Below are 27651 nucleotides of genomic sequence, written 5' to 3'. Positions count from 1 at the left end.
CCCGCCCAAAAGTGTCGCCTCGCCCCATTGTCCAGACTGCACTCTGGGGTACTACGCACCCCCCACCTCCACAATGGTTTCATTGGGGCACTGGAACAATATCATTCATAAAATGGATTAAACTTTAGTTTACAAAGACGTTTAACTCACCGAGTGGTCTGGGGTGTTCACTGATATGCTCACACAAAAATGGATGTTCTGTGATGTACGCAGAGTTAATTTTGGCAGCAATTTTTGATTTAGTCTTAGTTTTCATCTTCAGACGAAAATGCTTATTGGTCTTAGTCACATTTTAGTCATTTTGTCTTTCATAGTTTTAGTCTAGTTTTAGTTGACGAAAAGTCATTGCATTTTTTGTCAACTTTGTCATTACTTTTAGTCAAATTGCAGTTACCGAATTTTGGCATATGTAGCCTAGTCTTTAGACAAAAAATGTCATAAAAATTTTTCTCTCTAGGCCAGTTCATTAAGCTTATGAGAAATTTGAATCAAGGTAACCGGCTTCAAGGTAACCCCTCTTCCACTTAGATTCCTGTCACACCTTTTCCATTAAGGGACGATATTTGCCCTCTTTAATCGATTTTTCCAGTTTATTTTTTACCTTTATAAATACCTTTATAAAATAAATAATGATTTAAATAAAACAATGTTCAATAAATATGCAATGATGGTAAAAACGAAGTTATACTTTTAAATATTAAATTAAAATGGCCACTAGGTGGCGGTAAGTCTGTCTATAGTTTATGAGTGTGTCATCGAGCCATTCATTCATTCAGTAACGAAGCAAGTTGCTGTACTTATGAACATAGACATCATATAGGTAGACGCCCTATCGACCGCTACTGCCTATTGGCACGGACGAGAATTGGAGCCGCCATCTTAAACCGGTCATCCACTCCACTTAGTGTAATCTGAATGGCAGGTGAAATGAGCTGTCACCGCATTAAATTAATCATATCTCACACAATACTGAACTGATTTTCACGCGTTTTTTTTTTTGCTGCAAAGGTCATTCATGTAGCTATGATACAGGACACATGGTTCGGCGTATTTTAATATCCATAGTAGGCTTAACAGTAATATAATATTCTGATATATGATATAAAGTGACCAGACACATTATGTGTGATCAAGGATATAATTTATTTTATAAATCACACACTATAAATATAATAAAGAAGCAGAAACAAATAGTTGCAGTAAAGTAAGATATTTTAATAAGTTGAAGAAACAATTTATGATTTGTGACACACACATACACACGAACAGACACACAAACAAACACGAACAGACACACACACTCTCTCTCACTCTCTCACTCTCTCTCTCTCTCTCTCTCTCTCTCTCTCTCTCTCTCTCTCTCTCTCTGTCTCTCTCTCACACACACACACACACACTTTCACACACAGAACGCAGCCACCGAATCCACCGAACGCAGCCACCTGTAATAAAAATTGAGAAGAAGCTTTTCAACGTGTTTGCATCAGTAATTTTTAAAAATTAAATTCGGACAACATTAAGCCTATACCTTTTTTATTGTATGTGGATGTGGGAGGGGAAAATGTCGAGACTAAAGCCCTATTCGAATTAACTTTACAAGGGTAGATGGAGTAAGTTAATAATGTAATTTTACCACAGGACTTCTGTAATATCAATAGCCATATCGCGTGTGATAAGATATAGGTTATCAATAACACTGGAAGTTGGAGGGGTAACTCAATTTGCGCATCGCTGTCATGCGTGTATTACATTGCTTCCTGATATCATGTGCGCAAACACAAATAACCTATACAACAGGGCAGTTGAATGCTTATCTGATAACCTAGAAGCTCTTGTAATTATTACTTTAACAGTTAACGTTACCCCACCTCTCCATGCCGGGTGAACACCGGCTGATGCAGTAAGTTAAACAGCATTTCACAACGATTTCAGTACAGTAATAGCAAATATCCTTGCTCCTTCTCGATTATCTGGTTATTATTCTATTCACAAAATACAACCAATAGTACAGTAATGTTAAGACTTACTTGTGAAAAGCCCTATTTTCGATGGTCCGGCGATTAGAACAGGAAAATGCTCCACAATGCTCTGGCATCTTATCTGCTGCCACGCAACGAAACTAGGAGTATGACCGGTTCAAGATGGCGGCCATATTTCTCGGTGCTCAGCGGCCAATAGGGCATCTAGTCTCTATATGATATCTATGCTTATGAACGGATCATTGAATCTCACGATTCGTTTAAAGCCACAGAGCCGTTCACGAATCACTGCTGTGTGCTGCAGTTCTGCTGTGGCGTTTGTTGCAAAATAGAGCAATAGCCTACTGACAATACAGTTTTAAATGTAGTAGGCCTACATCACTTAATGTTACCCTTGTGTTTGTTGAACTGTTGTATAAAATCAATGTCACATTTGAAATCGTGTGGATATTCGGGAAACATTGCATTCTTGCTCGTATAGGGCTAATATGATCAACATTAAAAACGCCTGGATATCAGCCTGAATTTTGACCGCAGATTTAGTCTCACAAACAGCGCAAGCGGCTAGTGACAGAAAAAAGACAGACTGAATGACACTTTAATTTAAGTAGAAAATCTCAAATGAAGATCCCTGAACTCTGTTTTTTTCAGATCATCCGCGCTTCTTCAGCATGTAGAGAGAGCGCGCGCGCATGGTTGCCAGATACCATTGAAAAGACCGGTTAGAAAACGTGTTATTTAAACAGAAAATTTTAACTGGGGATTAAATTATTGAAATATGGCAACCGTAAGCATGAACGCTCGCAAACACAGTCTGTAACGTTAATGTGTTGTCTTCTCCTTTATTCGACAAAACAAGTGGTTTTGGTAAAGTCTTGTTTTTGTTTTAACCGATCAGTCTCGTCTTTTTTCGTCAACGATATTGCATGTGTTGATAGTCACAGTTATCGTTCAATGACGTGGGTGTCGTCTCTCATCGTCTTGTCTTAGTCAGGGGAAAAAAGGTCGTCGACGAACATTTTTCGTCATAGTTTTCGTTAACGAAATTAACACTGGATGTACGTTATAACTCCACCGACGGAATTATTATCATTATCCTATCATAAGTGGACACACCCCCTACTGCTGATTGGCTCACTCTCTCTCCTCACTATCATAAGTGGACACACCCCTTACTGCTGATTGGCTCACTCTCTCTCCTCACTATCATAAGTGGACACGCCCCCTACTGCTGATTGGCTCACTCACTCTCCTCCCCCATAATGAGTGGACACACCCCCTATTGCTGATTGGCTCACTCTCTCTCCTCCCTATCATAAGTGGACATACCCCCTACTGCTGATTGGCTCACTCTCTCTCCTCACTATCATAAGTGGACACGCCCCCTACTGCTGATTGGCTCACTCACTCTCCTCCCCCATAATGAGTGGACACACCCCCTATTGCTGATTGGCTCACTCTCTCTCCTCACTATCATAAGTGAACACGCCCCTATTGCTGATTGGCTCACTCTCCTCCCTATCGTAAGTGGACACACCCCCTACTGCTGATTGTTGTACTAAACACTTGTTGACACTCACTGGACTCCCAATGGTACTGGCCACTCATTTTAAATTTCAGAATGTTTAAAATGAGGTTAGTGTAACACTATGTTAGTGTAAAAACTATAGGCGCACACACTTCTTGAAGACTATGTGGCCCCAAATCACAGAGAGGCGCCTCTGACAGGGCCGATAATCTCCCTGTAAACACATTTGCAGTTAATCCTGTGGAGAGGTAGAGACCTCAGATAAAGGAAGACTGGCAGGAATTCTTTATTTATGTGCTTTTATTCCGTCGGTCGCCCTTACCAGCTAGCGCTGGCGACAGCCTATAGCGCGAGTATAATGTATACAGAGTAATTTCACCCATGATTGATCTCCCTGAGCCGTTTAAAAAGTGCAAGGTCTGGATGCTGGGAAGGGGTGAAGGCCGAGGGGAGGGGTATTGTTGTGTCACGTTTGCCGGGGGAAAGCGATATGATGATAGCTGGAGGACAGTTGAAGCTTCATGGAGCAATTACACGAAGGAGATACGTGAGGAAGCGCTGATGGAAACTCGCCACTCTTGCCCTTTGTTCCGCAAGGAGCAATATGTCACCCCGAATGGAGGCTTTGACCTCTGCTCAGCGTCCATGACGGTGTAAACGATCTGAGATTGATTTTTATTTACTGCCATATTTGTTTGTTTTTACACGGCAATTGGGCCGCACGGGTGATGTATTCACACTGCTGCTATTGCTAAACACAGCTGTTGTGTAGGGGGACGTCTTTCTGAGATAAACACACACACACACATATGTAGTGTGGCAGAACTGGGATGGTATCCAGGAGGTTGTAAGTTCGAATCCCAAAAGGGGCGATCTGTTACGTATCACCACTGTGCCACTTAAAGGGGACTTTATTTGCCGTTTGTTTTGAGCAGCTGAATATGTCAACTGGCTTAGCCGATGGATCCATCATGATCTTCTTGATATGAGCCTGAAAAAAATAGCTTATAAAGGAAAGCAAATCACATTTAGTTTTTATTTCCATTTTTTAGTTCATCATTTCAGTTTAGTTTAGTTTTTTTTAGTTTTTTTTTTTAGATGACAAAATAATTACATTTCTCTGGGGCATGTTATTGCAATTTTCATGTTGAAATTACAAATCTGAAATGTATTATTACAAACAGTGTTGGGTAATGCATTGGTTGTAATTAATTACTGTAATTTAGTTACTTTTCCATTGCGAAAAAGTAAAGTAAGGGATTACTCATAATTTTTCTGTAATTGAATTAGTTACTTCTAAAGTAGTTGCGTTCAATACCGTATAGACTATAGAACAATTATGTATAAAACAATAGTGAATTTAACATCAAAATTAAACGCCTAATGTTTCAATGTATGCTTTTAATGTAACCTCCCTTTAAATGCTTTGGTCAGTCAAGAATAGTTTATGCAATTTTATTTTATTTATTTGAAAGAATTAAAAGAGAAATTTATTCTTGTCAATTATTGCACTGTTCAACTGGTTAAGGTTGATATGGGATTTTGAAAGTAATTAGAAAGTAGAAAGTAATTAGAAAGTAATTTACTTTCTAATTAGTACTTTACTAAAAGTACTTTACTAATTAGAAAGTAATTAGTAATAAGTAATTTTAAGTAAGTTCTTTTTAGAGAGAGTAATTGGTACAGTAATCTAATTACACTGTTTAAGATAATTGGTAGCTAGTAATTAATTACATTTTTAAAGTTACTTGCCTAACACTGATTCCAAATATATTTGAAAAACTAAAATAGATTTTTTTTTTTTTTTTGAATAGTTAAAATATATTTTAGTTTAGTTTAACTTCCAGTATGTTCCATTTATAGGGGCTATGTGTTAGCCTAGAAATCTAGACGCTCCCTAGCGGCAGCAAAAATTATTTTGCAGTAAAGTGTGGTCTAGCAACTCTCCGTCGGCATTCGAGCTGGAAAAACCAAACTCTGGTCAGGCCAATCACATCGTGTATAGAGTTGGTGGGCGGGCTTAACATTATGACGGCAGAGTTGTGGCGGTTCCCCCGCGTGATTTCCATAGGTGATTTGAAACAAAGAAGATGCTGCTGGCGAACAGCGGTCTTTCGAATCGGCTTTGGCCGCGACTCTGGATGATTTGGAGTTAAGAGAACGCCACTTAAGTCATTCTTAAAAAAGGAAGATGTGTTCGGAGTTTTGACGACCTGATACGTCAAAAGTTTAATATATCAACTAGCTCCGCTGGTGGAAAAACGCATGGGACTCACTCAGCCACAGACGTTCATTGCTCTGGTTGGTTGTAGCGCTGTCCTATTGCGTGCAGAGGGAATTTGAAAGACAACCGTGTATCGGTTTGTCGATACCCCTCGGATTGAGGTATGCCAATTGGGAGTTCCCGGACCTAACATCTTGATGTACGTCTGGCTTGCCAGGCTAGCTATGAGTAGGTTTTTACTTAAAAAAATCTTTAAGATAGAGTTTTCATTTGTACATTCATGAGCCAACCATAATGTAATAGAAATAATGACACCTTGACTGTCCACCACTGTTGCCTCTATCAGCCTGTAGGCTCAATTGTGTTCGGAGGAGTTGGGTCCGAATTGGCGCGAAAAATTCACAAAATGTGACGTCATGCGCGTTCTCGTCTACTTTGGCTTACATCCATACGTCAGCCATTAGTAAGCAGCGGCAATCGCTAACTGTAGTTTTTCAAATGGACTCTGCGGATGGAAAGAAGCGACCAGCCTCCAGCACAATCCAGACACCCAGGGAAACTCCTCGTAAGTAAAAAAAAAAAAAAAGCCTTATCTCATGCGGCAACGAGCGTACGAGCGTGCGCACCGAGAACGAGTATGAGACTGGCTGCAGTTTCTCTAATGGCCACTGGTGTCAGTAACGGTTAGAAATTTCAGAACTTCCTCAATGCTCCTTTAATTGAATTTCATTATTTTTTATTAAATTATTTTTTTATAAAAGTTGATACATTTAAATAAAAATAAATATATGAAATAATAGTAAATACAACAGCATTATTTTTCATGTCTTTTAAATTATAATGTATGCCTTTTTGAAGTGTTTAAAGCCTTAAAATAAATAATATAGGCCTTGAGATGAGAATTAGGCTACATGTAAGTTACAAAACAGACAAATTGTTTATTGCATTATGACAATTAATTGGCAGCCATCAACTCAAACTCCAAAAATGTTTCACACTCACATTTTCTTGAGCATGTCTTGAAGAAAGCAGATGTTCTGTATTCTGCAAGCCTACGTGTGCATCTTGTGTATTGCAATACATCCCGAAAGATATCTCTATACTTTCCAAAAGAATTGGGCTTAACACCCAAACTACTCCTAGATTCAAGCTCATCCCAAGAATAAGATGATACATCTTGACAGACAACCTCTGCCCAGACTGCTCTGATATCTGTCTTCATCAGCTCTTCTCTCCCTCCAGTCGTTTTGGCACCCCAGAGGAACTCAAGGAGCTGATTGACGTGGCTCACTCTCTGGGTATCATCGTCCTGCTTGATGTGGTGCACAGCCACGCATCCAAGAACACCGAGGACGGGCTGAACCGCTTTGACGGCTCTGACTCCTGTTTCTTCCACAGTGGGCCCCGTGGAGTACACAGCCTCTGGGACAGCAGACTCTTCAACTACTCTAGGTGAGACTGAAGTTTGTTTTTCACATTTCAAACACCCCACGCTTCACATAAGTTACTCTGCTCTCTCCTCATACAACACCTTTTACACGGCGTTGTGCAACAACACAAGCTCTGTTCTAAAATCTAGGCTCCGTTCCAATACCTAGTGTGCTGCTTACAGAAGGCTTTCGACTTGAAGGCTTTTCCAATAATTATTTTGCTTTCTAAGATGCCTTGCTTTTGCCAGGTTATTCTCCAGGGCAAGACGCTCATTAGAAACTACTGTACAGTTGAAATTTAGCATTTAACTAATGCTGCATGCACGCCATGTTTCAATTATTGTAATAACGAAATTATGTTTTACTCTGACCTTTTTGTGCGACAATGTCAAAATGAATTTGCAGTGGTCAGGTGGTCCAAGTCGGAGCTTTCAGAAAATTCCGAGTTTACAAGTTCTACGAGGAAGTAAACACTTACAAGTCAGAATCTTGTAATTACGGTACTTATGACATGTCGTGAATGAACCTTAATACTTTTTGAGTAATGTAAATGCATTTATTGTGACAAGCTAATCTAATTTGTAGAAGCTTATTAAATAATTAAATGAATATATTTTTATTTCTGTGCAATCCCAAAATGCATAGTGACACGTTTAGTGAAAAATAGATTAAATCTGGTAGACCGTGCGGGAGATATTCATTATAAATATTTGAACAATCGATTAAAAAATGAATAGTATTGATAAACAGTTATTATTTGTTGTGTATTTTCATGTTTATTAGAATAGCGCACAATTAGCTTGGCAACATGCCAACACTAGCTATAGAATTTGGCAGTTTAGTTATTCTAAAGGCAGTAAATATATTTATAAAAAAATTCTTACATTAAATTAATAATATAAATATTTTATGAGAAAAGCCCATAATAAATGTGATGAGATTTCTCGTCGAGGTGAAAAGCTGTGGTGATAAGACTGAGAAAAACTGTTATTTATTTTTGATTTTGTTTTTGTTATACTGTATTCTGTGTTGAATTTGTGGAAATGAGTTCAATTTGGAGTTCTGGAAGCTCATAATTCATGTACAGTAAGGTCTGAAGAGACTGAAATCATACAGGAGGGAAGCCAGTCAGCTTAGTTTGTGGCTAAACCTTCTACAGTGCTTGTATATTGTTTTCTTTCAAAGCATATGATAATTCATACTCAGAATGTAGAACTGAAATGACATTCATTACAAAATGATTAGTTGAAAATTGTCAAAAGGCACCTGCAATTATTATTTTGTCATTGAGGATTTTTTTAGAAATACGTGCAAAAATGTCATCTCGTCTCGTTCTCATGAACCCAATCTCGTGTCTCGTCACACCGTAGTTCAGTTTTAAAAAATAGTTTCTTAAGATAGTTCTGTTTTTTAATGCACTATTTTTTGTGTGATAAAACATAGAAGTACAAAATTAAGACATTAAACAAACAGTTTTATATTTTGCATATTCTTAAAGGAATAGTTCACCCAAAAATAAAAAAATTCTCATAATTTACTCATTATTTATATTATTATATAAATATTATATTAAATAATATCCTGGCTCTTCCCTTCTTTGTAATGGTTTTTGAAGTTCCAAAAATGTCATCCATCCATCAAAAAAGTAATCCATATGAATCCAGTGGGTTAATAAAGGCCTTCTGAAGCCAAGCAATGGGTTTTTTGTAAGAAAAATATCCGTATTTAAAACTTTATAAACTATAATCACTGGCTTCCAGCACTGGCCATACGCTTGTTCATGAGAGAGTCGAGTTCTGGCGGAAGGGTGATCTCTGACCCCCCGTATGACAGGACGTAGCTCCTCTTCTCTTTATCCAAATCCTCTGACTTTTTTCTTTAAAACTTCTCATTTTAGACTTCCGGTGTTTTGTTTTGCTCTATACTATCTGGATCCACGTTCGTCAATTCTCACCTAAGATTACGCTGCGTCATACGTCATAACCCACTGGAGTCGTATGGATTATTTTTATGATGGATGGATGCGCTTTTTTGAGCTTCAAAAACTCGGGCTCTATTCAACACCGTTACGAAGCTGGGAAGAGCCAGGATAAATTATGAGATCATTTTAATTTTTGGGTGAACTATTCCTTTAATACATTTTTCTTTGCTCTAATTTTGCTTGTTCTGGAAGTGTGTGTGTGTGTGTGTGTGTGTGTGTGTGTGTGTGTGTGTGTGTGTGTGTGTGTGTGTGTGTGTGTGTGTGTGTGTGTGTGTGTGTGTGTGTGTGTGTGTGTGTGTGTGTGTGTGTGTGTGTGTGTGTGTGTGTGTGTGTGTGTGTGTGTTCAGCTGTGCTCACAGGTCATATCTCTGTAATTAATAATGTGGCTTGGAATTATGCTTCCATAATTAGTTCACCTCATCAGCACTTTTGTTTGCCCATAATCAAGCATTAACATGTCCTTATCTCACGCGACGGAATATTCATGTAAAATTCTTAAAGCGTTTTAAAGATGCTTTCTGTTTATGAATAATCATTGCTGTATTTGCCTATTTAGACTCATTCATCTCTGAAAACAAAGAGACAATGCTAAAGAGCTAAGAGGCTTATAAATGTGGAGCCCACAGTAGACCAAGTTAAAGGAATTGCTCTGTCATTATTGTATTTCCCTCATGTCATTCTAAACTGGCTTGACTTTCTTCCATCGAACATAAAAGGAGAGCTTTACACTGCTTAACACAGTTTGGAACGACATGATGACTTTTCATTTTTGGGTGATCTGTTCCTTTAAATACCAAGATCAAATCAAACTGTTGCAGTTTCTGTAGATTCTATTCTGGAACTTATATTTGGCCGGTCAGATTGTTCATCATTATAGCTAAAAATGCATTGTATTTCTAGCCATTAGTTTTTCATCACACAACCATATGCCAGCTAATATGTTAATTTCCTCTTCTTTTCTTTTTTTCCCCAAACCCATACTGAGCGAGTCTTTAAATTGGAACACCTACTGTACTCTATTTGCCTCTGGCGGTATTCCCACTGCACTGTCTTGGGCTGACAGCAATTACTTCAATGTTGTATATGAAACCTCTCTCGCAGTGTGAATTCTGCATCAGTATGTTCTTCCTCATCGTTCACTGCCTTTGTCTCTGATGTTAAATATGCTATCTAAAATTCAACTAATCACTTTCAATATGCAATAATTGCCACACTGTTCTGTTTCAAATAAATGTTGCCCATTTAAAAATTGATCGGATATTTTTCTAACAGGATTGTTGTTCATGAAATAATGTAAATGAGTGTAGCATTTTGAGGAAGAGCACGTGCCTGGGTGGGTTTTTGCTTATAAACCAAAAGCATAGATATGTGATGTTTAGTCAATTATATCATTTATTAATAATCACAATAAATGTTTCTTCTGCCCTCTAATATAGTCTAAAAACCTAACTGAAGCCTCAGGATAAAGCCTTCATAGAAACTTTTTGCGTCAATTTACAATTAAACCCATATCTGCTGTTTTAAAATCCCCCTGCAGTCAATAATTGTATCCCTTAAAACTCATCTTTGGTAATAAAAATTACAATTTATTTATATATATATATATATATATATATATATATATATATATATATATATATATACTCACCTGAAGGATTACTAGGAACACCTGTTCAATTTCTCATTAATGCAATTATCTAATCCACCAATCACATGGCAGTTGCTTCAATGCATTTAGGGGTGTGGTCCTGGTCAAGACAATCTCCTGAACTCCAAACTGAATGTCAGAATGGGAAAGAAAGGTGATTTAAGCAATTTTGAGCGTGGCATGGTTGTTGGTGCCAGACAGGCCGGTCTGAGTATTTCACAATCTGCTCAGTTTCTGGGATTTTCACGCACAACCATTTCTAGGGTTTACAAAGAATGGTGTGAAAAGGGAAAAACATCCAGTATGCGGCAGTCCTGTGGGCGAAAATGCCTTGTTGATGCTAGAGGTCAGAGGAGAATGGGTCGACTGATTCAAGCTGATAGAAGAGCAACTTTGACTGAAATAACCACTCGTTACAACCGAGGTATGCAGCAAAGCATTTCTGAAGCCACAACACGCACAACCTTGAGGCGGATGGGCTACAACAGCAGAAGACCCCACCGGGTACCACTCATCTCCACTACAAATAGGAAAAAGAGGCTACAATTTGCAAGAGCTCACCAAAATTGGACAGTTGAAGACTGTAATGGTGTGGGGATGTTTTCTTGGCACACTTTAGGCCCCTTTGTGCCAACTGGGCATCGTTTAAATGCCACGGCCTACCTGAGCATTGTTTCTGACCATGTCAATCCCTTTATGGCCACCATGTACCCATCCTCTGATGGCTACTTCCAGCAGGATAATGCACCCTGTCACAAAGCTCGAATCATTTCAATTGGTTTCTTGAACATGACAATGAGTTCACTGTACTAAAATGGCCCCCACAGTTACCAGATCTCAACCCAATAGAGCATCTTTGGGATGTGGTGGAACGGGAGCTTCGTGCCCTGGATGTGCATCCCACAAATCTCCATCAACTGCAAGATGCTATCCTATCAATATGGGCCAACATTTCTAAAGAATGCTTTCAGCACTTTGTTGAATCAATGCCACGTAGAATTAAGGCAGTTCTGAAGGCGAAAGGGGGTCAAACACAGTATTAGTATGGTGTTCCTTATAATCCTTTAGGTGAGTGTGTGTATATACACACATACACACATGTATCCATGAATATGCAAATTAACCCCTGCCTCCACTCAATCACAGTAGTAAACGGTACACAATGGGAAGTGGAAGCATTTGTTTAATGCAGCCATATATGTTTGAACAAGAAACTGATTCAGAAGAAGTGGAAGAGTCAATTATACAGACTCATCTATAAGTCGATGTATTAGAATGTAAATGTGTTTTATGTATCGCTCTCTACAACGTCAGACACATAACGGCAATTAATATGATTAGCCTTTGGCTTGAATCTTTTTTCAAACAGCTAAAAATTTGTTGCTAATGTTATACAAAACATGTTCCCGTTCGCAATCTCAGAGTCAGACAGTTTCCTTCTAAAACTAGCATAGAAATTTAGACTCATTGGCAACATTAAAAGATAATCCCTTAATCAAGTGTTGCTTTTATTTGTACAGGACAGTATATAGTGTAGACCGTTTGTTTTATGAAAATAATCAATTTTACTATTTTTAATTTTTAGAATTTATGCTAATAGAATTCTAGTTAGTAGGCATAACTTACTAGTTACTAGTAATAATAGGTGATGATGTGCAATCAGCCCATTTTGGATTTTTATGGCTTTTTATCAACTTAAAATGTGATTTAAAAATCTGCTTTTTATAAAAATTATAAATAAAATAATGTATTATTTTTAATTAATGTAACTAATACCATTCATAAGCATTACTTTAGATATGTGTAAATCACCATGGACTTTAATTTAACAGCCACAGGTGTGTGTAAATCAGCTATTGTAAAATGGCTTTGAACATGATTAGTCCAATCAGATTGTAGAGCTGAAAATATGTACTGGGAATTTTTTCACCTTACTCCGAACTCTGCAGGTCTTTGTATGTTGAACATGCATTAGATTTTTAAGTTATGAGTGACTTTCTTTTTGATTCAAAAATATCACATTCTTTTTGTTTTTGTGCACTCATAGATGTATTTCCACACCTATACAGAATCGACATTCAGAACACTTAAGCATGAAATTCTCACTTATTTGTCGGAGCAAAAGATCTTAGGTAGGTGAAATAGATCTCGAGAGATGCACTTGACACCTGGCTGAGTAGAAAGTTCATTTTGAGTTTGCTTCTGACAGGTTTCATTTAGAGCATCTGTTTTATTTCTGATGGAAAAGAACTTCAGTGGTTTTTGTTCTCGAAAACAAACTTTACAAATTAGAGCAACAGTGTTTCCAAAAACAGTTTCCAAACAAGAGAGTTGACACTTAACTAGGCTTTTTTAAAACACATCTGATATACCAAATCACAATTTTGACATCAAGCATGTGTGTATATTTTATAATGTGTGTGAATACTGTTTACAGTTGACAGTGTATAATTGGAAGACAAAGCCCATTCCTGGAGCTGAGAAAAAAAAAAATGTGTCTTTTATTACTGATGGTTGAAACATGTTTGCTCATTAATAACTAAAAATATGTTTGTGTGAAATTACAAAATTGAAACAATTTCAGAAACTTCGTTTTTTATTTATTTTGGGAACCCGTGATGGAGGCTTATTGTAGGACAGGTTAGTTTAAAACGTATTGGAAAGAAAAAAGGGGTTCAGCAACAATAAAATGGTCAGTTTTAATTCAAAGCCTTGTTTATTTTGGCCTTTGTCATATACTGTAACTAAATCTGAATTTCTCATTGCACTGCCTGACTTTTATTATAGAGATATTTTTTGCCAGTAAAATTACATTGAAAAAGCAGCAAATGTACATCCACAATTGAAAATTAAATTAATAAGAAGCATCATGCATATAGAAAAGTAATCCCTACTGAATAGTATTAAAGACTTTTTTGCCTCTTTAAAGCTTAAACAAACATTATAAGCAGACCAAACTATAATAAAGTATAAACATGAATATATATATGTAGCCTATAAGTCTGAATTTTAATGCCCATAGCATTTGCATTGACTTTTTATTGCAGTCTGCTCAGAGTATCAATCAGTAACAACTGTTTTTTTTTTGTTTGTTTTTTGGCATCAACACCGAAATTCTATGAAGGGCTGTTAAGCATTTAATATAATTTTCCCTAGAAAGTAATGACATTTATCCTTTTATTTTACAGCTCGGAAATGTGCAGATCCCTGATCAAGTGCACATACATTTGAAATAAAACGACCAAAGCCCATGTTTGACAGTCTACATCCAACAGTGTGTGTTCTTATGTTAGCTTAACACGTATCACACATGGCCTTTGAGATTTTCAGTAATGAAAGACTTGGCATATCAAAATGAGGATCTCTAACCGCAAAACAACATGTAAATTAACTGAAGAACAGCAATTGACATAAATGGGTCTTAAATTTGTAGTAGCTCGGAGTGCCCTTGTGTGTCCCAGTATCAGAGACGTGTTTACAATCCTTTGGTCTGAACAGTTCTGGCTTCCAGTCAAACACACAATGTATGCGGCTGCACGGATGCCGCCCAACGCTCTGTTCTCCAAATCATTACTGTCATCACAGTGGTAAGCTCTACAAAAGAGTATGCCACTTTAGCGCTAGCTGGCTCTGACCCTAATGGCCCTCACGGTAAACCCGAACCTTTTGATTGGTGCTCTCGCGGCGCGTGATAATTAAGTTTCTCTTCTTCTCCTTCCACGTCTGTAAGCTCATCTCGTCACACATTAAGAGACAGACCAGCCGCCTCCGTGGAGTCTATCAATGCCTTTTTGAACCCACATTTAATAAGCGCATGCCAAAAGCTGCTGCCGCCAATACATTATCCAGTGTTAGTGTCAGACGGCGCAGAGATTCTGTAATAAGAGCCAAGCTGCAGTTTCATTACTTATTGAGCTTGTGCCGTTTTCAGAGGGACTCATTAAACGGGCAGCAGACATATGCCACAACCAGCAGCCTTCTAAAGAGTCATTTGTAAAAGCCCGAAGGAACGCCCTGCTGTCATTGCCGGTTCATTTGTCTGTTTTTCTTGTTGCCGTTTGTTTGGATGCATCTCAGTGTCACTCTCTCTATTAATTCCTGCTTATGAAACGCAGAAGCGACGTTCCTGCCGACTGTGATGGCACAGCATTGTTTAATCACGCAACTTTTATACAGACGATCAGAAAGCATTGGTGAATGTCGGTGGAAGTTACCAATGTTTTAATTTTTTTAAAGAAGTTTCTAGAAGTTACTAACAAGTTTCTAAGAAGTTACTAAGAAGTTTCAAGACCAGATTGTTGGCTGGAAGAAAACAAGTGAAATGGTCTTGAGAGTGTACTTGACCTTGAAGAGGGGTGGTGGGTCAGGTGGGGAAAAATCCTTCACATTTAACCACATGCTTTGCTGGTTACATCAGATACACATATACTAGCAAGCAAGCATCTGCTGTCAGAGCCATAGCCTTGCGGACAAACATGGCAACTCGAGTTCAAGTCCCGGCTCGATGTCCATTCCTGATCCCTCTTCTCTCTCTCCTCTCATTGCTTCATGCCTCCTCTTAATGATATCGATTATTGGCAAAAATGCCCAAAAAATCAAACTTAAAAAGAGCAAGCCCCTGCTGTAGAACCTTGTTGGTTGTTCGGGCAAAATCCTATCATTGAGATTTATATTTCTTGGTCTATCAGAACCATCAATTAAAATTCATGACAAATGATGTATTAAAATCTATTCAGTTTCCCTGTTTGCCTCATCTTCGACATGTAAAACCCATCGTTTTGACATGCAAACGTCATGAACAGAAGGTGATTTTATGGAAACATCTGGTGCATAATTCGTTTAAGCTCTGTTAAGCTCCATGTCTCTATAGCATCTACAGGGAAATGCGAACAGCCAGTGTTTGAGGTCTTGTGGTAGAGATCTAACTAGCCCAGAGACATCCGCTGGGCCGCACTTCATGGCTTCCTGTGGCTCCTCTAATAGGCTGTTTAAAAGAGCTGCAAGGACACCTTGTGAAGGCGAGTAAATTAATCCTCTGTGCCGCCACGACGCTCCTCTCCACCCGTCTCCTGAAGGGCAGGCACACTTCCTCTTGGCCATCGCCACTGTCTGCCCTCTCTCTGGCTCTCGAGAGGTCTCTGATGTGTGACTTCAGAAGGCTCTTTCCATGCTTATCCATCCCTTCCTCCAGTCTCCTGCTGTATTGGCTCATTTGCATCCATTCTTCATCAGTCATCACCAGAATCCCTCTGCACATCAAACGGAGACAGACCCGAGGCTAGCTGCTTTTGTGGCCTCAACTTTCGATCGTGCGTTACATTCACCAATGCTTATTGCTCTTTTTTTAAATCCAAACTAAGAGGAATGCGCAGGTTTAATGACTTTATGGGACACGCTTGGTATGCTGTGCAATAAGTGTGAATTATACTTGGCCTTTGTGAAAGATTTCCAGTGACCACAGTGGATAAAGTTCATGAGGTTCCCCAGCCACGTTTCCACAGAATATTCATTCCTCATCAGAACACGTTGCATGTTCACCCAACACCTCTCCATGAGACTTAATAAACTTTCTATTGAGACAAATGCCTGGAATTCACCAGAGGCACAGCTGGATGTCGATGGAGAATGCTAATTCTGACAGTTTTGGATGAATTCCAGAGCCCTCTATGCAACAAAAAAATGTAAAAATTATACGACGATGGCACTTGTCACATCATTTTATCCAGGTGTTATCCATCTCATCCCCAATAAACATTAATCTGCGCTGCTTGTCTCTTATTGAATGAGTGAAGAAGCCGTTTTGCCGATAGGACAGGCACAGCGTGTGAGATGCGTGAAATGAGGTGCCTCAACCGTCGTTTCCCACAAGGCCCGGCTGTTTGCCATCTCTCAGACTGTCAGATGCCGTCGTTTCACCGCTGCGCCTTGTGTGAAATGACCTGTCAAGGTTGTAAATTTATTTGTCCTCATGCAGGTTGACTGTAATGTTGAGGATACAGGGATTTATACCTTTCCTCTTCCTGCGATCTTCCTTACACCTGAGACTGGATAACAATATCAGGTAGAGCAAATGTAAATAAGGTCAGTGTATCCCCGTTGAGAGATTATCCTCGGTTTTAGAGTATTCTTGTTGTGTTAATTCGTGACTGTCTGTGAACCAGTGCTTATGACATATTTGGCATACTGTGAAGCAAGGTCATTTTATGTTTATCATCACACTTGTCTTTTTCCTGTCATTCTTTCCCCAAGGATACATGTGGTGTTGAGGCGGATTATCAGCTATTTGTCTTTCTGGAAATGTTGCATGGCTTTTTTTTCTTTCTTGCACTGAAAGGCTTGACTACCAATGCAAGGCATTTCATTGATATTCATCGTATATGTTGTCATTGCTCATGGTAAATTGTAGCGATGTTGGGGAATCACGAAGCGAGGCTCGTAATCAAATGAAACAGCATTTTACTGTCCTTCCAGACACCCTTGAAATTGTATGTAATCTGGTTAAGGCGAAAACTGGCCCATTTGTCAATTTCTGGCCATAGTGTTGTCGGTAACTGGTTCCTTCACCTCAGCGTTACTCAGTATAATTTACAGTACTGTGTCCATTCTGTTAACCTTATAGAGTTGATATATTAGCATGTTTGATATATGGCTTTGTAAGACCTTTCCCACAAAACGTATGTTCTACTACATGGCTTCTGCCTTCTTCATTATTTGTCATTTTATTATGATATATTTGGAGTAGGACCTGTTATTTATCTATGCAATATATTTTATATACACATATTTTCTAATTAATTGTATTTATATTTTCATGTTGTATGTATTCCTATAATATTCCTATATATCCTATATATTCTATATATTTAAATATATTTTACTTTTGTCTAAATGTTCAATAGACAATCACATTTTTTTTTAAACTTCAGTTTTAGGTTAATATTTATGTTCGCTTGTTCGTTGTTATTTCCTGTTCGCTTATGAAACGTTGATTTATGTTAAATTATACAACTTAAAATCTTTAAATGTATCATATGTAGAAATTACCAACCAAGATTATTAACAATTATTACCAGTTACTCATACAGTGATTTTGATCACATCACATACCAACCATGGTCTGCTTATCTCATTATTATAAAATAACTAGTTAAATTAAGTGCGGCCCTTGAGGCTAAAGGGACTCTTCTGTGCGGCCCCTGAGCTTAACAAAGTTGAGTATCCCTGCTTTACCTTCACAGACCATCTCACCTGAAGGCTTTTTACCCAGTGCGTACTCTCCCTGTCAGATAACCCTCCCGACAGGACTTGCCCATAAGGAATTACAGCTATTCTTATGGCTTTGATGCGCAGGTGCAGCTTCGTCATGGCCCTGCTCAGGGAGGCATTACCTCAGTCCCACGATAACGCATTGTGTATTTGGCCTTTGCTATGTGTGTTGATCACAGTATAATCTATTTATCACTCAGAGCTCTGCGTGACCGCCCATGCCGCACGCTTATCAGATTACCACATCCCCCTAGTATTGGGATAGCAAACCCTGAGTTGCAAACTCGCCATTTGCAACTTTATGAAACGACAGTGGGGAGATCTGCATCAGCATTTTCCCCCGTGGCTTGGAAAACTACAATCTACCCCGGCGCCTGATTCACTCCTCATCCAGAACCAATTGGAAACTGCTCAGTCCTAGAAGTAGCTTTGGGGGATTTGCGCCTGTCCGACGGGGACTTGTATCCATATATTTGATTTAGCATACATGAATGTTGCTGCCTAGATCAGCACAGCACTGAATACATCAGGCAAAGCATGGAATTACTCCAAATGAAGGCTGTTGCTCCTTATAGTAAGCTAATGTTATCAGACATCTTCACAGTTCTGCAGACTTGCATGTGCGACGAGGTTCATAAGTTATTCTGAATAGCTTCAAGTTCCAGTGTGAGTGTCAAAAGATGGTTCATTTCCATATTTTTCTCATTTTCTGCTACCTGGGCCTTTTGGCATTGTTGTAGAAGTTTAGAAGAGAAGAATAGAGGTTGAAGAGCGTTCGTGCATTTGAATACAGTTTAAGATGTAGGATTAATGCTAGCTATCGTTCCGGCCAGAACCGGCAACATCGTAAGTGTCACATTGTCCTTCTTCTGACAATAACATTAAGGATGCTGTACCACGAATCAGAGCACCTGGCATTTATAAAACTCTCAGGCATGATGATGGTGTTCTTTTGCGCTCTTTAATTTGGCTTCACACGGTTGAGGTGCTTTACCTTGTTCTGTGTGCGCTTTGCACGGTGCCAGGGGACCCCTGCGCTCGCATTTTAACAAAGTTTCTATGGCAACGTGGCCATTACTCCAAGTTGTTGAGGATGCTCAGCTGGAGGGGGCTGGTCACAAGTGCCTACACATATCATCCAAACACCAGGATACAGACATACTTTAGAGATGAGTTGATTCCAATTTCTCATCCTGACGGATAATTTATGCTCATAGCCGCATGCCACAGGAAGCTGATTGGGTTACCCGATGAGGATTCACTATAGCTTGAGCGTATTTGTATTCATAGAGGTTTCGAACATAGATTGAGTTCCAACATGTATGTGCAGCTTTTCAAAAATTCACCAAGGGGGTTTCAAAACATTTGCGTACATTAAGGTGTATATTACTGCAGGGGTCACAACCACATTTTTCAGGTTCTTAAAGGGATAGTTCACCCGAAAATGAAAAAAATGAACACACAAGAAGATATTTTGAAGATTGTTGGTAATGAAGCAGTTGATGGTAGCCTTTGACTTCCAAAGTAGGGAAAAAAAGAATATATAAGTCAATGGCTACCGTCAACTATCTGGTTACCAACATTCTTCAAAATATCATCTATTGTGTTCAAAGATTTCACCAAAATTCTGTGGACCAAATTTGTCAGTTGTCAGTTAGTGTAGCAATGAACGAAGCACAGCTCACACAAAAGGCACTTTCAAACCAAGCAGCTTTCTGTTGGTCAACTTGAACCTGTTTTGAAAAATGTGTAGGGAAATATTTTACCCTCATGCCAAATTGCCAATCGCATGTATTCAATATTTTGTATTTCCATAAATTTTGACTGTGAAAAATTTGCCGAACAGTACTCTTAAAAATAAAGCTTCTTTATTGCCATCTATGGTTCCGTGAACCTTTAACATCAATGGAACCTTTCCATTTCACAAAAGGTTCTTTTAGTGGAAAAAAGCTTATTAGATTTTGTAAATGTTCTTCACACTAAAAAAGAGAGGTTCTTTTAAGAACTGTTTAAAGGCTCTTTAGGAAACCAAAAATGGTTCTTCTATGGCATCTCTGCGAAAACCCCCTTTTGGCACCTTTATTTTTAAGAGTGAGTGGTAACTGTGACCACACCTTAACTAACCACACTATTCTAATATTTAGTCGCGTATCATCTCTGCTGTTATGTTCAACTTGGTATTTGGTCTTGATTTGCAATATCTGATTTGTGAACGAAAGGCTTTTGTTCATGAATCAGAGTGAATCAGTAGATTTTTCGAGTGGACAATTTTACAAGTTTAAACCAAGAACCGTCTCTTTTAAACAGGCTCAATTTGTAATGATTCAAGTGAACAACTCACTAACTCATTGAACTCAGAGCTCTCTTTAGGCTCACCTTGATTTTGGCAAGTTAGACATGTTTCTGGATCAACATATTTGGTTGATCCTGGAACAAAATTCCTGTCAGAAAAATTTGTCCTAACCCTACGAGTAACTTATCCCTAAAATCAGAGGGAAATGATAGGAGAATAACACTGATGTAGAAGCACCTAACCCTGGTTGTAAGCCTAAACTTGACATAAACTGTAAACTTGTCCCTCAAATCTGATTGGTTGATTGGAATGTTGTTCCAGGATCATCAAAGGTGTTGATCCAGAAACATGTTGTACTTGGTGAAATAAACACACAGTTCCAGCAGTTATAGTCACTCACTCAATGATACCAATTTTTGTGGATCATCACATTGATTTCACCTTTCACGTAATGTTTTAATAATCTGTAGAAGTTGAGTTGAGCTTTATTTTTATTTTTATTTTTTTTACATCCTAGAGCCAAATAGTCTGTGTGCTGCTGTATCATGGGTGTAGTTGTGATCGATGCTCGCTGCACTATCAGGAGGTTTGTTTCACTCTGTATCATGTGAAATCCTAACTCTGTCAACGCAATAATACGGCACTTCCAGGCAGTGCAGAGTTCTCGCCATCTGGGAAGCAACACATCCCAGAAAGTGATGATGTCAGCTGGATTAATTATATTGCCTGGTGCCTGAAAACCTGGAGCCACAACTCAGGTCTTCCAGAAAGTTATGTATATTTCACTGTATAATAGAAACTGCTCCATTCATTATGATAAACTGAATGCTGGCCTTATTAAAAAAGTTTGTGATATTTCAGGAGTAACTATTTTAAACAGAGAGACAGGACAGGGACCCTCTGTTACATATTGTATACATTTGAGTAATGTGTTTTAAGCCTGTATGATAACACGCATTTATTAGCATATTCATGTATTTACAAATAGTACTTTATGATGTTACATTAAACATCAATAAGGATTATTTTGGATACACTTCATTTTAGGGTGTTATTGTAACAGAGTAATATTAAGTGACTACATGTGTTTTCTATAGGGTAATGATTAGGGTTTGGTTTAAGGTTAGTTGTATGTAATTATGCATCATTTATAGTTATTACTATTGTAACTGCATGTAACATGTAACAATGACACTAAAATAAAGTGTTACCATTATGTTAATGGCTTTTCAGTCATAAACTACATTTACCTGAACTTTAAGCTTTTGTTGAGGTTAATTTAACATTGTACTTTGGTTAAACGCATAAATATTACATCAAGCAATAGTTGGTGGACCCATGATGCAGTAATGTTTAAGAACCCTGCTTTAAAATAATGTTTATTCAGAAGTCATGAGCAAATATGCTCAATATATCAATAGTTCATTAGTGCATTAACTATTTCCCATCCAGCGCTTTTGTTGTTGTTATTGTTGTTGTTATTGCTGTTGTTGTTGTTGTTAAAGTTGCCAGCCACCTCCATCATTTTTGATCAATTTCACAAAACTTTTGTAGCCTCCAGAATATTTTTTATATTAATATCTGAACATATAATATATCAAAAGAAAGGACAGAGCCTCTGCTTAAAAAAACAAAACATTAATTCTAGCTTCATGCATTCTTTTTTTTTTTCAAAAGACTGAATGTCAGTAAGTTTAATTTAAAATAAAGCAACATTTTTAACAAAAAACTGAGAAAATCACGTTTTTTTTTTTGTTTGTTTTTTGGATAAGTAGATTGAGTCATTCAACACACCCAAACGTGCACAGTCCTGTACCTCTTCATGGGTTCGGCATTTTATTCTGTTACGTTAAGCAGTTTTGATTTATATGCTGTTTAATGTTTGATGATCACGTTAGCTTACAGGTGCTTAAGCAATAGGTATGTTTACGGCATGTCGTAATTACGAGATTTCAACTTGTACAAAGCGTTCACGTCCTCATAGAGCTCGTAATTACAGCTTGTAAGCTAGGAAATTTCGAAGAGCTCCTACTTTGTACCACGTGACCGCTGCGGATTCATTTAGCCATTCGAAATGCAGTTTGAGGACGAGAACTGCCTCAAATAGAGCGAGTAACAAACCAGCATATTATAATGATTTCTGAAGGATCATGTGACTGAAGACATGAGTAATGATGCTGAAAATTCTGCTTTGCCATCACAGGAATAAATAACATCTAGGTGTATTATGAAAATTAAGCTGAATGTGTGTGTGTGCACAGTTTGTGTTCATGTCAGAATTGCATAATAACAGTTTGTGTTTGTGTAGCTGGGAGGTCTTGCGCTTCCTCCTGTCAAACCTGCGCTGGTGGATGGAGGAGTACAGATTTGATGGATTCCGGTTCGATGGAGTCACATCTATGCTCTACCATCATCATGGGATCGGTATGTCCATGAAAAATTAAGCACTTGATGTACTTTACTTATGATTACTATACACAACAACCTTCTCTCTCTGTAAATGTCACAGGCTCTTATTGTAGAACAGGTAGAAAAGCCTTTTCTTGGAAGAGCGATCGTTCCAAGGGCATTTCCAATACACAGCAAGCGTGTTACGTAAACTATCATAAATGAACGGAATTAAGAAGGAAAAGCATGTGATACAAGTTCTTTCAAGCAAGAAATTAATTACACAAATTGAGTGGCAATTTACCCTGACATTATTCTCTTTTCTTTTAAATGTTGTACCAGTGCTAATAAATATGGGTAGGTTTTCAAAAATCGCTTTGACTAAAGTCTACTTGCTTTGAATAAAATATGACATTAGACTCTTGAAAGTTGGTTTCTTCATAGCTCTTTTTAAAATGAGATTTGTGTATTTGCTAGGTAATTATTATTAAAAATGTAACTGTCAATTATGGTGTCTTATTTCAACTTCATGTTCCCTGATGCTCAGGATCAGGATTTTCTGGGGATTATGCTGAATACTTTGGACTCCAAGTAGATGAGGACTCTATTGTGTACCTCATGTTGGCCAACCATATTTTGCACACCCTCAATCAAGACTGCATCACTATTGCAGAGGTAAGCCTTATGTTTTGATCTGAAATACACTGAACAGAGAAGCAGAGCAGTTTTTTAACTGAATTGAGCCTGTTCTTATTCTGATGCTTTGAGATGACAGTAATACTACAGTAAGTTCCCAAAAGCAACAATGGCTTATATTTAAAGCTGCAAAAATATGGCTATTTTCGAACAGGTTTCCCAGACAATACCCATACAACTTGTGAGCTCAATTTCAAATTCTTAAGTCTGTGATAGCTTTGCCTGAGAAAGCAAGATGAGCATAACAAAAAAATGAATTATGGGTAATATAATGTAATATTTCTAATATACACTGCCATTCAAAAGATTAGGGGTTTTGTCTCCTATGTCTCCTATGCTCAGCAAGGGTTATATTATTCGTATTATTATTATAAAAAATTCTAATAAATATTTTTACAATTTAAAATAACTATTTATTTATGAAATAATTATTTTTGATGGATTGAACAATTTAAAAGAACAGCATTTATTTGAAATGGAAATAGTTTGTATTATTATTAATGTCTTTTTGATCAATTGAATCCTTGCTGAATAAAAGTATTAATTTCTTCTTAAAAATTGTTTTTTTTATTGGTATTGACCCCAAACTTTTGAATGGTAGTCTGTGTATATAAACTATTTATTTGTATTTTTAAAGTTTTATTAAAAACATAAAGTAGAGGTACTACAACATATTGTCGCTATCGGTTGGAAATGTCATATCTTCAAAAACGCCACTTAACTGTAAATGGAAAAAAGCCACCGTATTTTAAATAATCAAATGCAGTGTTGTCAAATGTAATATTGTGGCTTTATATATGGGCAGTTGCATATATCATTATATTATTAAATCTTTACCAAAATCAAGCTCAAATGGAGTTTCGACCATGAATTTTGAGAATTTCAGACATGCGTGTTTGTAAGTGCATTACGTTACATTGTATCATCTTACAGGTTACACTGCAGATACGTGGTGCTCAGTTTTTTTTTTTTTCTTCTGTCATTTGACCAACATCTCATGTTATATTACATAAAGTGCTATGCACAGACTATTTAAGACAATATTGGCTATGACTGGGCTACAAATGCTAGACTAAGACACTCTTCTCCGCTCCTCAAATACTTAAAACATTCGCCTTTATATATAGGTTTTCTTGAGTACAGAAAACTCTGTACTTCAAAGAAACGGTTCTTTATTTACCCTCGCCTTTCAAACAAGCAGAGATAATCCAAATTGTGTGCGACACTTCATTCACAATAGAGGTGAGAGAAGTTATGAGGTTTGACTGACAGTTTGAGGATCCAATCCATCAAAATACTGTCAACAACTCTTTCACAGTGTGCTAGTTTAAATATGTAAAAGCACCAATGAGATCTGAAAATGATCAGTGAATAATGATTTAAATTAGTAGAAAGGTGTCTCTCTTGCTGTACTGGTTACTCTGTTGTAAATATGCAGCGGAATCATCCGAAATGACCACACTACCTTTAGTCATGGCTCGATAACCTTAATCTTGTCAACAGCGACACTGTATCCCAACTCCACAAAGACAGTATTAACCTTCAGAGCCAACGGGACACAGTGCATTAAATTAGCACTCAGTGGCTCTGTCTAAAGCCATGATTAATGAGACCACTTACTTTTTACTTACTTTGTTCTGTGTTTTGTAATTAGTGGACAGTGCCCACCAGAGATATCATCTAATTCTCTTTTATGAGCTCCATTGATAGAGCTGGACTGTGAATACTAAAGTTTGCTTACATTGCAGGAAACAATTAAATAGCATAAAAACAGACTACAAATATAACTAAAACTAGGACCATAGTGCTGAAAGCTACTTTTTGTATTCAGCGTTTAATTCCATTTTGCACAGCACTGCATATTATGTGATACCCTGCAGAAAAGACTAGCATGGCTGGAGACCACTGCTAATCTAGTCAACGAAATTACTAGCTAAAATGGATGAGTTTTTTGATTTTGTCAGCAATAACACATTTGGCTGGTCATGTGATCCCAATATGTCCGCCCACTTGTGGCGACCCACTCCATGTAATATAAATAAATTAAGTTTTATTATGCCAGATATGACTGGAGTCATCATTATATTTTACATTTCAAAACATATTTTTCAAACACATTAATCATTTTTAATGTATAAAATTATTTAAAGATGTTTTTATTAAAAGTTGCATATAAATATTTACTTTTATTAGGCCAGATATGACTGGAGTCATCATTATATTAAAATTGTATTGTATTAGACATATTTTTTTTCCAAACGCATTATTCATTTTTAATGCATACAAAGTTTTAAGGATGTTTTTAAGTTCCATTCCATGTATATAAATAAATTAACTTTTAGTCATCATTATAATTTAATTTTCATTATATTAAACATATATATTTTTAAATACTTACTTTGAATACATTCATATTTTGTTATTACAGAGAAAAAAAATTGCCATGTGCATATTTTAAATGTCATATGGCCTCTAAAGACGAGCGCAAAAGTAATATGAATCACTTTTAAAATACTTTATTGCTACTTTTGCCTTTTTTTTTGCCACATACCCAGTCCACACTTTTATTTTTGCCTGAGTTATTGCCTGAGTTATTCCTTTAACAATATTTCTGACCTTTCCAAAATTGTTTTTAAGAAATGCATTGTTTTTTAAGGATGTGTCCGGTATGCCCACCATTTGCCGTCCAGTCAAAGAAGGAGGTCTCGGTTTTGACTATCGCCTGTCCATGGCCATTCCAGACAAATGGATTCAAGTGAGTGTAACATAAAGTGATGAATAACATAAAAGAGAATGTGCAAAACTACTGTACAGTCCTTCTGTAAGTGTAACCAAAGACTTTATACAAAGATGGTGCACTTATATTACTATGAATCAGTGGTGTAGTCTAGTTTTTTGTAGTGAGTATACTGTGATATACCAGCCCAAGCCCCCCGTACCCCCTCAACCCCCCTCCATCCCCCTCGCCCCCCCTCCATCCCCCCTCGCCCCCCCTCCATCCCCCTCGCCCCCCCCTCCATCCCCCTCGCCTACAAACTTTTATTTTGGTGGGTTGTAAATTAAAGACATTTGAGCTTCTGTATGTTTTAATAAACTATTATTATTATTATCATTATTACGCCTACTTGAAGTATACTCTACTGTGCAGTAGTAATATATTTCTGTTATATTTTCTTCAAGTTATACAAAACTTTGATTTTGACAGGTTGTCATGAAGACTTTAAAGTTTGTGAGTGTGTATATGATACGAATGAATGACGATAGTTTTATCAAATTAAATGGTAAAATTCTTGTGAAGTGACTCTCATAAAAGCTCTGCAATGAAGTTCAAATGTGTGCATGTCCTCCTCATAGACGCTGAAAACACCACGAGTGTCACACGCGCGTCATTGTGTAGTAGAGCACACATTGACCGCTCAGTCACAGAAACACGCAGCACATTCAGAGTTTATTTCAATAGCAGTCTTTTTGAGCTTTAATATTCATAGACACTTAGTACATATCGAGATTTGATTCATTGTATCATTACTTTTGATTTATTCATTCAAAAATGGCCAAATTGCGTGACGTTCCGCTTTACAGTAGGCTAGGTTACATTTGTTGCTGGATTCCGCGATTCGATCCGTGTCGCTGCGCAAACACAGAAGTCACGGCGGGGTGAATTTATGAATGAAAGTTCTTTCACAAAACGATGTTATTACGTTTACGAATCCTCACGCTTTTACGGAGATCTTTGACATTTCCTAGTGGGCATACGGAAATCCTTGACATTTTCTAGTGGGTATACGGCGTATACCTGCGTATCACGTAGACTACACCACTGCTATGAATGGGAGAAAATGCATTGTGCAATATGGCGGAGTAAGTCCCGCTTTCTAAATAAAAGAGCCAATCACCAATTGGTAAAGTCATTGCGTCACTGCAGGTGCCGTTAGAAGCTCCGGTTACTATACTGCAAATGTGCATTGAATATTTTTGGCTGGCTGTGCAGTTTTTTGTCATGATTTGAGCGTCAAGAAAGTAAATTTATGAGACCGTTGTCGTCAGATTTAATTGATGAGTTCAAATATGAAATTTAATCATAAGCTTGGTGAACAGCTTTGAAGAATTTGATGTTTCCCCATTCAAAGAGATATGAGCTGTACTTGCATGACTGAAAAAGCTGCCCAAGGGTTGTTTCAAAGATGGCGGCCGAGTGAAATGATTTGCTTTAAAGAA

General features: G+C 37.6%; 1 protein-coding gene across 1 annotated transcript in view; it reads left to right on the top strand.

The window, feature by feature from the left end:
* The window catches only part of gbe1b (glucan (1,4-alpha-), branching enzyme 1b), a 160812-nt gene that overhangs the window by 51910 nt on the left and 81251 nt on the right, over nucleotides 1–27651 (top strand). Inside the window, exons 7-10 of the mRNA XM_077207020.1 lie at nucleotides 6974–7183; nucleotides 22658–22773; nucleotides 23285–23412; nucleotides 26090–26188. Of these exons, the coding sequence (XP_077063135.1) occupies nucleotides 6974–7183; nucleotides 22658–22773; nucleotides 23285–23412; nucleotides 26090–26188 (553 nt within the window). The remainder of the gene's footprint in view (nucleotides 1–6973; nucleotides 7184–22657; nucleotides 22774–23284; nucleotides 23413–26089; nucleotides 26189–27651) is intronic.

Source organism: Siphateles boraxobius, unplaced genomic scaffold, assembly GCF_051911475.1.
Source record: "Siphateles boraxobius isolate OS27281-9 unplaced genomic scaffold, OSU_SipBor_1 6, whole genome shotgun sequence".
Taxonomy (NCBI): Eukaryota; Metazoa; Chordata; class Actinopteri; order Cypriniformes; family Leuciscidae; genus Siphateles; species Siphateles boraxobius.
The sequence above is the reverse complement of the archived record's forward strand: the minus strand, read 5'-3'. Positions and strand labels throughout refer to the sequence as shown.